Genomic DNA, 13,170 nt, shown 5'->3' on the forward strand with positions numbered 1-13,170 from the left:
TGTGGCACCTGCTGGTTCACCTGAGATTTGGGGCTGGGGCAGGGCTGGCAGGCCACTGACCCATCAGTACATGCGTGCAAAGGGCCACATCTGGCCCTGCACCAGCCGGCACCCACGCAAGTGTGTGCCCCAGGTGGGGCTTCTCAAAGGGCTCCTCAACCAGACTGCTCGGCTCAATCCCTGACCTCAGGGAAACTCGCAAAGACGTGTGTCCTCATCCTGGAGCACATGTGGCAGACCGGCCACCTCAGTGGCTGACTCCCATGCTAGAACAGCAGACCCAGATGCACAGAGGGACAAGACAGCAGCTCAGCTGTGCCAACAGAGGACTTGGAGTCCCTCTGCAAAGCAGGGAAAGAACGGGTTGGACAGCACTCCCGGCCAGGCTTTACAGCAAGCACCCAGGGCTCTGTGCACACGAAGGTGGACATGGTCAGCCAGCAGGTCAGAGTTCCTCACCTCTGGGGCCATGAGGACAATCAAGAACACTGAAGCAAGTCCCTGACTCCATCCATCTGGTCCAGCCTCTGGCCACCCTTGACCCTGAGGGCCCCTTCTTTCTGGGTTCCCAGTGAGTGGGAGGCCAAGGGGAGGGGGCACTGGAGGCAGAAGTGAGTGTGTGGGTGGGTGGGAGGGAGGCAGAGATTGGTGGGCAGGCAGGTGAGTGAATGAGAAGCTGGGTTGAGGCTGGGAGCAGTGGCACGGGTGGGCAGGTGGTTCAATGGCAGAGCGGGGACAGGCTCCTGGGTGAGTGAGCTGCCCGTGGACTTGGCTCAGGGCTCTTGGCCGCTGTGGTCCTGGGGCAGGTGGATGGGCGATCTGATGAGAGGCTGAAGCTGGACCAGTGGTGGCCTTGGGTTGCCTTCAGTTCCTCCCAGCTGTCATCCGGAGGAGATGTTGTCTTGGCACCTGCAGCCAGCTTGGCTAGTCGTCCCAGTCCAGGCAGGGAGTGCAGAGGCAGATGGAAGGCTGTGTGCTTGCAGTGCCCTCGGGTGACCAAGAGGGGTCGACATTTGGTTTTCTTTTCCTTTTTTTTAAAGATTTCTTTATTTTTATTGGAAAGGCAGATTTAGAGAGAGGAGAGACAGAAGGAACTTCCATCCACTGATTCACTCCCCAAAAGGCCACAATGGCAGAGCAGAGCTGATCCAAAGCCAGGAACTTCCTCAATTTCTCCCACGCGGATGCAGGGTCCCAAAGCATTGCGCTGTCCTCAACTGCTTTCCCAGGCCACAAGCAGGAAGCTGGATGGGAAGTGGAGCTGCCGGGATTAGATCCGGTACCATATGTTTTCCCAGCGCATCCAAGGCCAGGAGTTTAACCGCTATGCTATCACGCCTGGCCCTCTAATGAATATTTGTTTGGATGCGTGAAGGACAGTGAGGTCATTTATGTATTTTTAGATGATTTATGAAAGGCAGAGTGATTGAGAGAAAGAGAGAGAATCTTCTTTGCATTTGTTGACTCTCTAAATGCCCAGAGCCGCTAGAGCTGGGCCAGGAACTGAAGCCAGGAACCCAGTCCTACATCCAGGTGTCCTGTGTGGGAAGCAGGTGCCCAGGCACGTGGGCCATCCTCCGGGGCCTCCCAGCACACCGGCAGGGGGCAGGGGTGGAGGTGAAGTAGAGAGGACTCGTACCAGCAGGAGTGGTGACTTTGCCCAGACCCCGCGGGCTCCTTTGTGTGCAAGAGTCTGCATCCAGCACCACGAGCAGTAACTGAGGGGAAGGGACCCACGGGTGCCCCCCAAGGACACAGCTCTTGCAGCGTCTCCCTCACCCATTGGGCCAGCGCTGGTGATGCCCGCCTGCCGACAGCAGCCCACCACCATCAACATCAACACTGTTGTGCTCCAGGAAACTCACTGGATTAACTTCACGGTGAGCCTGGGGCTGCCTGGTCCACCCTAGCCCCTGGCTGGCCAGGTGAGGAGGAGGCAGAGGCAATGGGTGGGCACAAACGCGGTGAGGTGACAGTCCTGGGCCGCTGTCCTCACCCAGGGACCAGCCCTCACAGCCACACCCGTCTTCCTGTTGCCTTGAACTCCTCGGGGCTCCCCTGATCCCTCCCGACTTTACAAGATGCTGTGTCCCCACCTGCTTCCCCTCTCTCCCACGCCCTGCCACGCCCCAACACCAAGGCCTCTTCAGCAACCTCCTCCTGGTCTCCCCCACAAACCCTATCACGGCCATGCTGACTTCCACCACCACCGCACCTGCCCATGGCAAATCCTGGCTGAGCTGCAGCCACGCTGACCGCACACCCCAGCCAGCCTCCATCTGCCCCTGGAGCCGAGTCCAGAGCCTGGGACCTACCATTCTGTGGTCTGGAGCTGGTCGGTCCCCCAGCCATCCTGTCTTCCCCAGTCCTGGCTTCAAAGCTGCCAGCAGACAGTGCAAGCCACTGCTGCGGGGTGGGGGTGAGGTCTCTGCCCCTGCCCAGGGCCTGACCCTGACTCATCACTTAGGAGTCCTGTTTGATGTGCTAGAGAGTTCTTTCTGGCTGTTGGGTGTGGGTTCCTATCGTGCGCCGTGAGCTCCCTGCACAGGCCGCTGTGGTTCTATGACCTTAGCTGCCGTGCTCAATGTGTCCACGAGCACCATTGCTGGAACAAACACCTGACTCACTCTGCCTGTCAAGCTAAACAAGTGAGCCTTGTAGCGTGGTGACACCAGGGGACACCAGGACATGGTGGAGGCCTCGGCGTTGAGGGTAGGGCAAGGACCAGCGTGTGTCAGGAGCTCGGTGGACAGCAGCAGCAGGCACCACGGGCCTCCCAGCGCAGGAAGGCCTGGTGGGAGATGGTGAGGACCACAGCGTGGCACCCAGGACACTGTGCCAAGAGCTGTGCGTCCACCTGCACAGCCTTCCAGGAACACGGGTGGGGCTGCTTGTGAGCGAGACCCAGGGAGCTCCAGGTGCCGTGCCCAGATTTTGAGATCCCCAGAACTCCCCAGGAGTCTGAAGTGGATCCAAGTGCACAAGGATGGTTTATTGAAGCTCAGCACAGCCGGGCCTGGGCTCTTGGCTGAGAGCAGGCAGCTGGTTGACTGAGCGGCCGGCCGGCTGGCCTGAACCAACTCCCCTTGCTGGAGTGTGGCCCTGAACAGCTCATTCCTAGGGCTTTTAGAGGGCAATCCACAACAGCTTGAAAAGGGGCAATTCACAATAGCCTGCAAGGTGAGGGCAAATAGCACACATTCCCTACCCAGCTCGGCTGGACAGCCCATGCCTCCAGCAACTAAGGGAAGCACCCACCGAATTACTTGGAGCCACCTGTGAGATAAGCAGACTTTGGCAATGATGCATGGCTTTGGAGTGCATCAGTGCTAAAGGTCACATGGTCACTTTGGCCTGCTCACACAGTTTCTTAGTAGCAATGAGCCATGAACACATGGCTCGGGTTTTGATTCAGAGGTTCCTAGGCATGAGCAGGGAGCTGGATGGGAAGCAGGGCTGCCAGGATTGGATGTTATGCTCACAGGGTATCCCTGTATAGAAGCTGAGGACTGGAGCAGCTGTGTGATGACACCAGGCTCTTCACCGTTTCATTTCAGAGATTTATTTTATTTATTGTGCCCAGCACAATAGCACGCACCTGGATCCCATTGGGTGCCTGTTCTAATCCTGGCAGCTCCTGTCCCCATCCAGCTAAGTCAAGATAAATCAGGGCCATTCGGAAATTCCAGCCAAGTCAGGATGGTTCAGGGTCGCAAGCCCCTTCTATAGAATACACAGGTGCAGGTGGACAATGGCAAAATCGCCGGTTCCAGCAACAGGATGAGCTACTGACCTGCTGAGCCCATAAAGATGATGTGTTTGAAGCAGATAACTCTTAAAGCTGACTAGTGGTGTGTGAAGTGTCTTACTCTTTAAGCTGATTGCTGCGTTTGGATTTGCGCAGGCTATGATGCTTGTAACGGCTGAAAGGGCCTATGAAATCACTGGCTTTTCTCCGGGTCGGGATCCGACCTCTCCTTGGCTGGTCAGCGTGCCCCAAGAACGGTCTGACTGCGGCATGCTGCCACAATAAGCCCTGCTTGCTTTTGCATCATCAGTGAGGGGCTTCGTCGTTCATGGGAAATGGACAAACCCGGACCCTAACACAGCCAGGACTGGAACCGGCATGGGATGCAGGTGTTGGCGCCCAGGCTGCCGTGTTTGCAGCGTTGGTCTGGCGAGGACCCCTAGTATCCTCCCTGCTGAGGTCCGCCCTACAGCTTTTCTGCTGACAGTCGCATCTGGGCAGCCCAGAATGCTTGCGTCACAGGATGCCAGCCGTGTCCCCTCATGCCCCAGCGGGCACAGCGCATTTCCTCATTTGTTGGCTAACCCGGCACTTCGGGCTCCAGCCAGCCGAGTGCATGTTTGGGTTGCTTGCAGTGTTTAGCTGGTTGGATGCGGGCGTCTGTGAGTGAGCCCCTGTGTAACACCGCTCAGCTCCCACACTGCTTCAACGGGCTGTGCTTTCCTGGGGCTGGGGGCTGGCTTCCCGCCCCGCCGGCCCCTCCCCAGCCCGCACACCTGTGCCACCCGGCCGGCTGCGCTTGGGTCCCACCTCGCCCCTGCCTGCGCTTGGGTCCCGCCTCGCCCCTGCCGACTCGTGTTGTTTTCCGCGGCATTTGGCTGTGTTCATGCGCAGTGTCGTTTTGGGGAAGGACTTATATTTCAAATCCCACTCTGGTGCTTCGGGAGCGGCAGGGTGAGTATATTTCTGTCTCGCAGGAAATATTTAATTTAAACTTAAGCTTTATAAAAAGTTTGTTTATTTGAAAGTCAAAATGACAGAGAAGAGGAGACACACAGAAAGGTCTTCCATCCACGGCTCACTCCCCAAGTGGCTTCAATGGCAGGGGCTGGGCCAGGCCACAGCCAGGGGCTTCCGGCCGTCTCCCAGGTGCAAGACAGTGGCTGGACCGTCCTCTGCTGATTTGCCCAGCGCCTTGGCAGGGAGCTGGGGTGGAAATGGAGCTGCTGGATGGGGACACGAACCAGCACCCATATGGGATCCCAGTGCATGCAAGTGAAGGACTTTAACCACTAGGCTACTGCACTGGGCCTGGTTTTTATTAGGGATTTATTTACTTGAAGGGTACAGTGACAGAAAGACATGTATGCACACACACACACACACACACACGCACCCACAATCTTCCATCTTCCAGTTTACACTGAGTGCCCCCAACAGCCATGGCTGCAGCAGAATGAAGACCCAGCACGCGGGTCTCCCCACGGATACAGGGGCCCAAACCCCCAGACTGTCTTCTGCTGCTTTCCCAACCGCATTAGTAGGGAGCTGGGTTGGAGGCGGAGTAGCCAGCATTCAGACACGCACTGGGACGTGGGCGTGGCACTGTAAGCAGATGTTTAATCCACTGTGCCATGCCGGAGGGAGGGCAAGAAAAAGAGTGAGTGAGAGGGCTCTTCCAAGTCAGCATGGCGTGGGCTGGGTCAGGCTGACACCAAGTCTCCCACACGGATGTCAGGGACCCGTGCCCCTGAGCCACCACCTGCTCCCGTCCCGGAGGCATCAGCAGGGAGCTGCTTGGAAGTGCAGCAGCCGGCACTCCCACCTGCGCTGTGGCTCACCCGCTGTGCTACAGGCCAATGACTGGAGGAGAGAGGGGTTCCTCCCAAGGGAATGAAGAGGACAGGCCTTTCTAAGACATGGAAATCTTGCCTCGGCTGGCGCATGGAGGAGAGGCGCTCCGGGCTGGCCTCGTGGGACTGACACCACAGCGGTGCTGGCCCTGAGCGGCTCGGGCCGTGTTAAGTACACAGAGTGAGCAGAGATGATGCCAGTGGCGACTTGGCATGGTACCCATCACATGCTAGCTGTTCATGAACTCTTTGGGAGCTATTAATATCATCAATACAAGCATGGTCATGTCCCAGGGGTACGCTGCTGTCAGGGGTGGCCCCGCCACTGGTTCTGGTCAGTAAGCCGTAGGTAGAAGTGTTGTGTATTGGGCCCAGTGCAATAGCTGAGTGGCTAAATCCTGTCCTTGCATGCACCAGATCCCACCGGGTGACGGTTTGAGTCCTGAGTTCTCCACTTCCCATCCAGCTCCCTGCTTGTGGCTGGGAAAGCAGTCGAGGACGGCCCAAAGCCTTGGGAATCTGCATCCGTGTGGGAGACTCAAGAGGAAGCTCCTGGCTCCTAGTTTCAGATCAGCTCAGCTCTGGCTGTTGCAGCCCCTTGGGGGGCGAACCAGTGACTGAGGATCTTTGTCTCTGTTTCTTTCTTGTAACTCTTATAGATCTGACTTTAATAAGTCAATAAAACATGTGTGTGTTTAAAAAGAAGTGTTGTGTATCGCTTCTGGGCAGAGCGTAGCAGCAACCTCCCCAGCAGGGGCTGGCACACCGACGCAGTGGAGAAACCACCATTGGCGCCGTCTTGCAATGCAATGCAGTTGGAATCCTGGCTGCTCCTTTCCCACTCCAGTTGCTTGCTAATGTGCCCGGGCAGCGGCAGAGGACGGCCTGCGTGGCTTGGCCCCGTCACTATGTGGGACCTTGCTGGAGCTCCAGGCTGCCAGCTTTGACCTGACACAGACCCCGCTGTGCGCCCCTGGGGAGCAAGCCCACAGACGGAGGAGCTCGCTGCCACACTGCCTTTCAAACACAGAAAAGATTTTAAAAATTGGAAGTGGCTTTTGTGTGTGTGAAAAGGGAGAGAGCAGGGGTCTTATCTACCAGTCTTTCCCGATGCCTGTGGCAGCCGGGGCTGGGGTCCCGAGCCAGGACGCAGGTGCACCCCCCGGGAGTGGCAGAGCCGGACCGCTTCCTGGGGTCGGCGCCGGGTCCTGGATATGAAGCATTTGCCTCTGTCGCTGGGTAAACGCCCACTCCCAGGGCCAGAGCATTTGCTTGGTCATGCCAGAGCCTCCAGAACACACCGCTGGTGTTAAAACGGTGTGCGCTCAGGGGAAGCGGTGCCGTTTTCGGCCGCGAGTGGCTTTGTTCGCAGCCTCCGGGACTGCTGCATTACGAGCTCAGCTGCCCCAGCCGATGCCCGGCTGCTGTGGCCTCTGGATGGTATCCCTCAAAGCATATTAGAAACTTTTTTTTTTTTTTTTTAGTTTATTTAGGGGCCAGTGCCATAGTGCAGCAACTTAAGGCTCCATTTGCAGTGCTGGCATCACCAGTGAGCACTGGTTTGAGTCCCAGCTACTCCATTTCCCACTCAGCTCCCTGCTAAGGCACCTGGGAAAGCAGCAGAGGACGGCCCAAGTCTTTGGCCTTCTGCACCCATGTGGGAGACCTGATAGATGCTCCTGGCTCCTGGCTTTGGATCGGTTCAGCTCCGGCCGTTGCGCTCACTTGGGGAGTGAATCACTGGATGGAAGAATTTCCTCTCTGTCTCTCCTCCTCTCTATATATATGACTTTGCAATAAAAATAAATAAATCTTTTGGAAAAAAAAATTTTAAATGTACTTATTTGAAAGACAGAGCAACACATAGAGAGACCACATGTCTGTTACTTCTCTGTCCAAATGTCCATGGCCTGGGCCGCCCCTGCCCCTGCCCGCAGCGCTCACCCCCGGGCCGCCCCTGCCCCTCATGCCCACTCGGGCCCCATTGTCTGTCCACAGCAGTTCTCCTTTTTGTTAGTGCAGACAGTCCGAGGTGTGTCCTTGCTGCTCCCCAAGGCGCTCTCAGAAGGGCGCCCTGCACTGAAAGCAGGGATGGAGCAGCTGGAGAAGGCCGGTGCATGGCAGTGCAGCCTCCTGAGAACTTTTGCGGGCCCTCGGAGGCCTCAGACCCCCTGCCGGCCCTAGCGGGCAGGGTCCCTGTTCAAATGCCTGCTGGAGTCCCTGCTGCTCTGTGCTGCCCCTGCCGCCCACTTGGGAGACCCGGGTGGAATTCCTGGGTCCGGGGGCAGCCTGGCCCAGCCCTGGGCTCTTGTGAGCTGGTGTATGGGAGTTCTCTTTCTCCCCTGTCTTTCCGATAGATACATTCCAGCAACGTGAGAGTCATGGGGGGCTTTCAAAAACATGCAAGTGCTGACCACACGCTTCCTCCACGGGACTGGAGCCCCCTTGGTGGGCAGCACGCTCGGATGCTCCTAGTGACCGGATCCTGCAGCTGGCACAGCAGAGTGCTGAGATGACAAACAGGATACAGGATTATTCTTGAGTCAGGCGTAAGTTCACCCCAGTACGGAGCTGTCCCATTGTCCCGCTGTGATGAACTTTGGGAACCACTGGGAGACAAAGATATGTACCCGATAATAGCAGGAAGTTGAGAGCGCCTACGTGTGTGGGGCGCACGGCGCCAGGGAAAGTGCTGACAGCTGGAAGGAAGCCAGCAGCAGGCAGCACACAGGGCTAGGTCAAGGACCCAGTGGCCTCAAGGACCCTGTGGGCTCACGGCCCCTGGCAGAATTCTGTTTGCAGATTACTGACTTAATGAAAGGCTGGAAGACCTGTTAGGTCACACCTCCAATGGCTGAAGAGCCAGGAGGCTGGGCCGGCCAGGAGCCTGGAGCCCCATCTCATCTTCCTCACGCGTGGCAGGCATGGGTCACTCCGGCCATGAGCTGAACGTGCAGGCCGTGGACGTGACCGGGCGGCCCTCCCGGGACATGGCTTGGGTCACTCCGGCCATGAGCTGAACGTGCAGGCCGTGGACGTGACCGGGCGGCCCTCCCGGGACATGGCTTGCAACGGCTGCAGTGCTGGGCTACAACGCTGACCCCAGCCTTGGGGGAGCTGCGGTGAGGGGGGCAGTGGTCAGGATTTCCTGGCCGTGGACTGCACGGAGAGACGTGGACGTCCCGCTGGCTCACGTGCCATCAACTGCCCACCTCCGGCCTCGCGGGCACCTGTCCTGCCCTGTTCCCTGGGTCCGCCGAGTGCCAAGCCGTGAGTGAATGCAGGAGGCGGAGTCTGGGAAAGGGAGACTGACGGCACGCCGGGACCGAGCGGGCAGGGACGAACGTGTCACCGAGAGCCGGCGGCCACGAATGAATGGGCGGCCAGCATGGCGGCCCCTCCGCAGGGAGGGCGGGGCTCTGCGGGCCAGGGGCGGGGCCAGGCCGCTGGAGGGTGGGGCCAGGCCGCGGCAGGGCGGGGCTCGGCAGGACACCGGCGGGGGGCCAGACAGCGGGAGGGCGGGGCCAGGCCGCGGGAGGGCGGGGCCAGGCCGCGGGAGGGCGGGGCCAGACAGCGCGAGGGCGGGGCCAGGCAGCGGGAGGGCGGGGCGGGTGGGGCGGGGCCAGGCCGCGGGAGGGCGGGGCTCGGCAGGACACCGGCGCGGGGCCAGACAGCGGGAGGGCGGGGCCAGGCCGTGGGAGGGCGGGGCGGGTGGGGCGGGGCCAGGCCACGGGAGGGTGGGGCGAGCAGGGCAGGGGCGGGGTCAGACAGCGGGAGGGCGGGGCCAGGCAGCGGGAGGGCAGGGCGGGTGGGGCGGGGCCAGGCCACGGGGGGTGGGGCGAGCAGGGCAGGGGCGGGGCCAGACAGCGGGAGGGCGGAGCTCGGCAGGACACCGGCGGGGCCAGGCCACGGGAGGGTGGGGCGAGCAGGGCAGGGGCGGGGCCAGGCCTCGAGAGCAGTAGGAAGGGCTGGGCCGGACAGGGGCGGGGCCAAGCAGCGTGAGGGAGGGGCGAGCCAGGCAGGGCGGGGCCAGACCGCTTGAGCAGTAGAAAGGGCTGACTGGACAGGGGCGGGGCAAAAGCGGACGTGGGCGTGGTCCGACGGGCGCAGCGGGAGGGGCGTGGCCGGGGCGCGGCCGGGCGGGCGGCGCGGGAGGAAGTCACGTGGGCAGGCGGGCTCACATGACTGGCGGCGATGGACCGGCTGCTGGCGGCGCCAGTCGGGGCGGCAGCTGAGGCGGAGGCCGGCGAGGAGGCGGATCCCCCGGCGGCAGGTACGGCGCGGGCGGCCGGGGAGGACGGGTCCGCACCACCTGCCCGCCCGGCGGCGCCCGCGGGACCCACGGCCGGGCCCGTGTCCGCGGGAGGAGCGCTGACCGCGTGCAGGCGGCGGGAGGGCGGGCAGCTCGCACGGGTTAGCACGCCGTGTCCTGGTCACCTGTGCCAGGGGCTGAGGGGAGGGCTGGGTGCTGGTCAGGGGCCACGCCTGGGTGTCCTGGTCACCTGTGCCCCAGGCCGAGGGGAGGGCTGAGTGCTGGTCAGGGGTCACGCCTGGGTGTCTGGTCACCTGTGCCGGGGTCCGAGGGGAGGGCTGGGTGCTGGTCAGGGGCCACGCCTGGGTGTCCTGGTCATCTGTGCCGGGGGTCCGGGGGGCCGAGGGGAGGGCTGGGTGCTGGTCAGGGGCCACGCCTGGGTGTCCTGGTCACCTGTGCCGGGGGTCCGGGGGTCCGAGGGGAGGGCTGGGTGCTGGTCAGGGGCCACATGTAGTTGTCCTGGTCACGTGTGCCGGGAACCGAGGGGAGGGCTGGGTGCTGGTCAGGGGCCACTCCTGGGTGTCTGCTCACCTGTGTCGGAGGGCCAGGGGGCCGAGGGGAGGGCTGGGTGCTGGTCACCTGTGTCGGGGGGCCGGGGGGCCGAGGGGAGGGCTGGGTGCTGGTCAGGGGCCACTCCTGGGTGTCTGCTCACCTGTGTCAGAGGGCCAGGGGGCCGAGGGGAGGGCTGGGTGCTGGTTAGGGGTCACACCTGCGTGTCTGGTCACCTGTTCCAGGGACCACGCCTGGTGTGCTGGTCACCTGTGCCGGGGGCTGAGGGGAGGGCTGGGTGCTGGTCAGGGGACCACGCCTGGGTGTCCTGGTCACCTGTGCCCCAGGCCGAGGGGAGGGCTGGGTGCGCCCTGGGGACTGCGCGTGGGTTAACTTGCCGTGTCCTGGTCACCTGTGGCAGCCGGCTGGCCCTGGCCCGGGGTGGGCCCTGTGCCCTGTGGCCTGTTTGGGTGGCTTCCCCCAGGCAGGGAGAGGCGCTGCTCCTGGGAGCTGCCCTTTGATCTCACCTGGAATTCCTGCAGGAAACTGGCTCTCCTTGGGAGAACAGTGGGTTTTGCCTGGAGGATGTCCGCCCTGGGGGAGGGGACGCTGCAGGCTAGGGAGCCTGCTTGTAGTGAATGCATGCGCGGGGACCCTCCAGGAGGGCAGTATGCCCACACATGTCCCTGGAGGAGGCAGGTGCTGCATGGGCTGTATGGGGTGGGGGCTGGACCGTGGGCCAGATGTGTGAGCCACACCTGTGTCCTCCGCCACCTGCTAGGATGTGCGTGTGCCTTTGGGATGGGGGTGAGGGGATTGTTCTGGAGGTTCTGGGGGTTCTGGAGGTGCACACGGGGCGACCCCCCTCTTGGAAGCGTGTTGACCATGTGTCGCACAGACGTGTTCTGGAGGAGAAAGTGCGCAGCCCCTCCCCGCTCTGCCCAGGAGTGACCGCCCTGACAGTGTACCTGGGTCCTTTCAGTTCTGCCTTCATGTTTAGTGGGAGTGTGTGCCCAGGAAGTGCCTGGGCCCTGTCTGCACGGGATTGTGTTGGCCGTCACTGTGGGAGCTTGAGGGACGCCAGGGCTCTGTCGTCTCCTGGTCCTGGAGGGCTGGGGACAGCAGTGCCCTAAAAGTCAGGTGTCAGCAGGCCTGAGTTCCTCTCGCAGGCTCCGGGTGAGGCTCCGTTTCCTGATGCCCAGCTGCCAGGCACTTGCTGAGTTCACTGGCTGGCAGCAGGCTGGGCCAGCTGTGCTCTTCCATGCGCTGATTCACTCCCCAAGTGGCCGCAACAGCTGGAGCTGAGCCAGTCCGAAGTCAGGAACCAGGAACTTCTTTCCGGGTCTCCCATGCGGTGCAGGGTCCCTAGGCTTTGGGCCATCCTTGACTGCTTTCCCAGGGGCAGGGAGCTGGGTGGGCAGTGGAGCAGCCGGGACATGAACTGGCGCTATTACAGGATCCCAGAGTGTGTCAGGTGAGGGTTCAGCGATTGAGCCATCCTGCCAGGCCCAGTGTTCTCTGTTTAATCAAAAGGTGGAGTGACACAGTGAGGAACAGAACCCTCACCCTGTGGCTTGGTCTTCATGTGGCTGCAGCCGCCAGGCTGGGCCGGGCTGGGCCGGGCTGGGCCGGGCTGGGCCAGGGGCCTCCCTGCAGGTCCCCCCGTGAGGTAGGGCCGTCGTCTGCTGTAGGCCAGGCCGTCCCACCATGCTGGCCGCTGCGGCTTCACTTCTGTGTGCGCTGAGACAGCACGGGCCAGCCAGGATCCACCATCGTCTTCACTTGCTCTCCTGTTGATTTGTCACAGTTCTTTTTGGCATTTGGGATACTAACCATTTGTGAAATAAGCATACATTTGTTTTTTTATTTTAGAGGGAGAAGGAGGAAGATTAGGGAAGGGGGATTGAGAGAGACAGAGAAAAAAGGAAGCAAATTTTTACGCACCTTCCTATGGGGACCTTAGACACAGGGGGTGTGTCTGCAGCCGCGGGATTCAGGGAGCACACGGGTCCTGCGTCCTGCTCGGCTTCGGCCTTTCGCACTGGGCTGCGAGGAAGGATCCCTGAGCTGCACCGAGACCGGGCAGGACGCGCCTGTCACAGGGCTGGCCATCAGCCCACCCTGCCACCGAGGGGCAGGACAGCGCACGGACACCTGCAGGTGACGCCCCCGTGCCTGGGTCCCTGCCCACCACCCACCACCAGGGACACCTGCGTAGGGGTCTCTCTCCTCCTGGTTTCTGATGAGCTCAGCTCTGGCCCTTGTAGCCACTTGGAAGTGAACCAGCGGATGGAAGATTTTTCTCTGTCTCTCCTTCTCTCTGTATATCTGTCTTTCTAAACAAATCAATCATCAATCAATCAATCAATATTTTTTTTAAAGCTGATCTTTGTAGAGTTCAAGGCTGTATTTTAAAAACAAACCAAAATCCCTCTGCCCACGCCCATGTGCAGTGCCGGCTCTGCTCATTGCAGTGACCAAGCCGGCACCCCAGTCTGCTTGGCTTTAGCTGGCCCTGGAGTGGCTGCTGTGGGCATCTGGGGAGGGAACAGCAGGTGAGTCTCTTGCCTAAAAACTAAAAGGTCAATAAATAAACACCGTAGAGCGCCAGGTTTGGGTTGTTGGCCCTTAATGACACACTCCTCTTGCTCTGAATTTGCAAGGTAAAATGTGTCCATTTGAAGAAAGAGGAACTGACTGGGTGTCTGATGCACTGGCTGCGCTTGGGCAGCGTGTGTGGTTAGCGCGAGATGTGCCCTGGGTGGGGG

The 13,170-nt window shown here is 60.9% G+C and overlaps 1 protein-coding gene across 1 annotated transcript in view; it reads left to right on the forward strand.

Annotated features, from left to right (window-relative positions):
- The first annotated feature begins 9,795 nt into the window (after window positions 1–9,795).
- The window catches only part of SNX8 (sorting nexin 8), a 33,044-nt gene continuing 29,669 nt past the window's right edge, over window positions 9,796–13,170 (forward strand). The window contains exon 1 of the mRNA XM_040989966.1: window positions 9,796–9,874. Coding sequence (XP_040845900.1) covers window positions 9,796–9,874 — 79 coding nt within the window. The remainder of the gene's footprint in view (window positions 9,875–13,170) is intronic.

Source organism: Ochotona curzoniae, unplaced genomic scaffold (assembly GCF_017591425.1).
Source record: "Ochotona curzoniae isolate NIBS_2020 unplaced genomic scaffold, NIBS_Ocur_1.0 contig_54, whole genome shotgun sequence".
In the NCBI taxonomy this organism is placed as follows: domain Eukaryota; kingdom Metazoa; phylum Chordata; class Mammalia; order Lagomorpha; family Ochotonidae; genus Ochotona; species Ochotona curzoniae.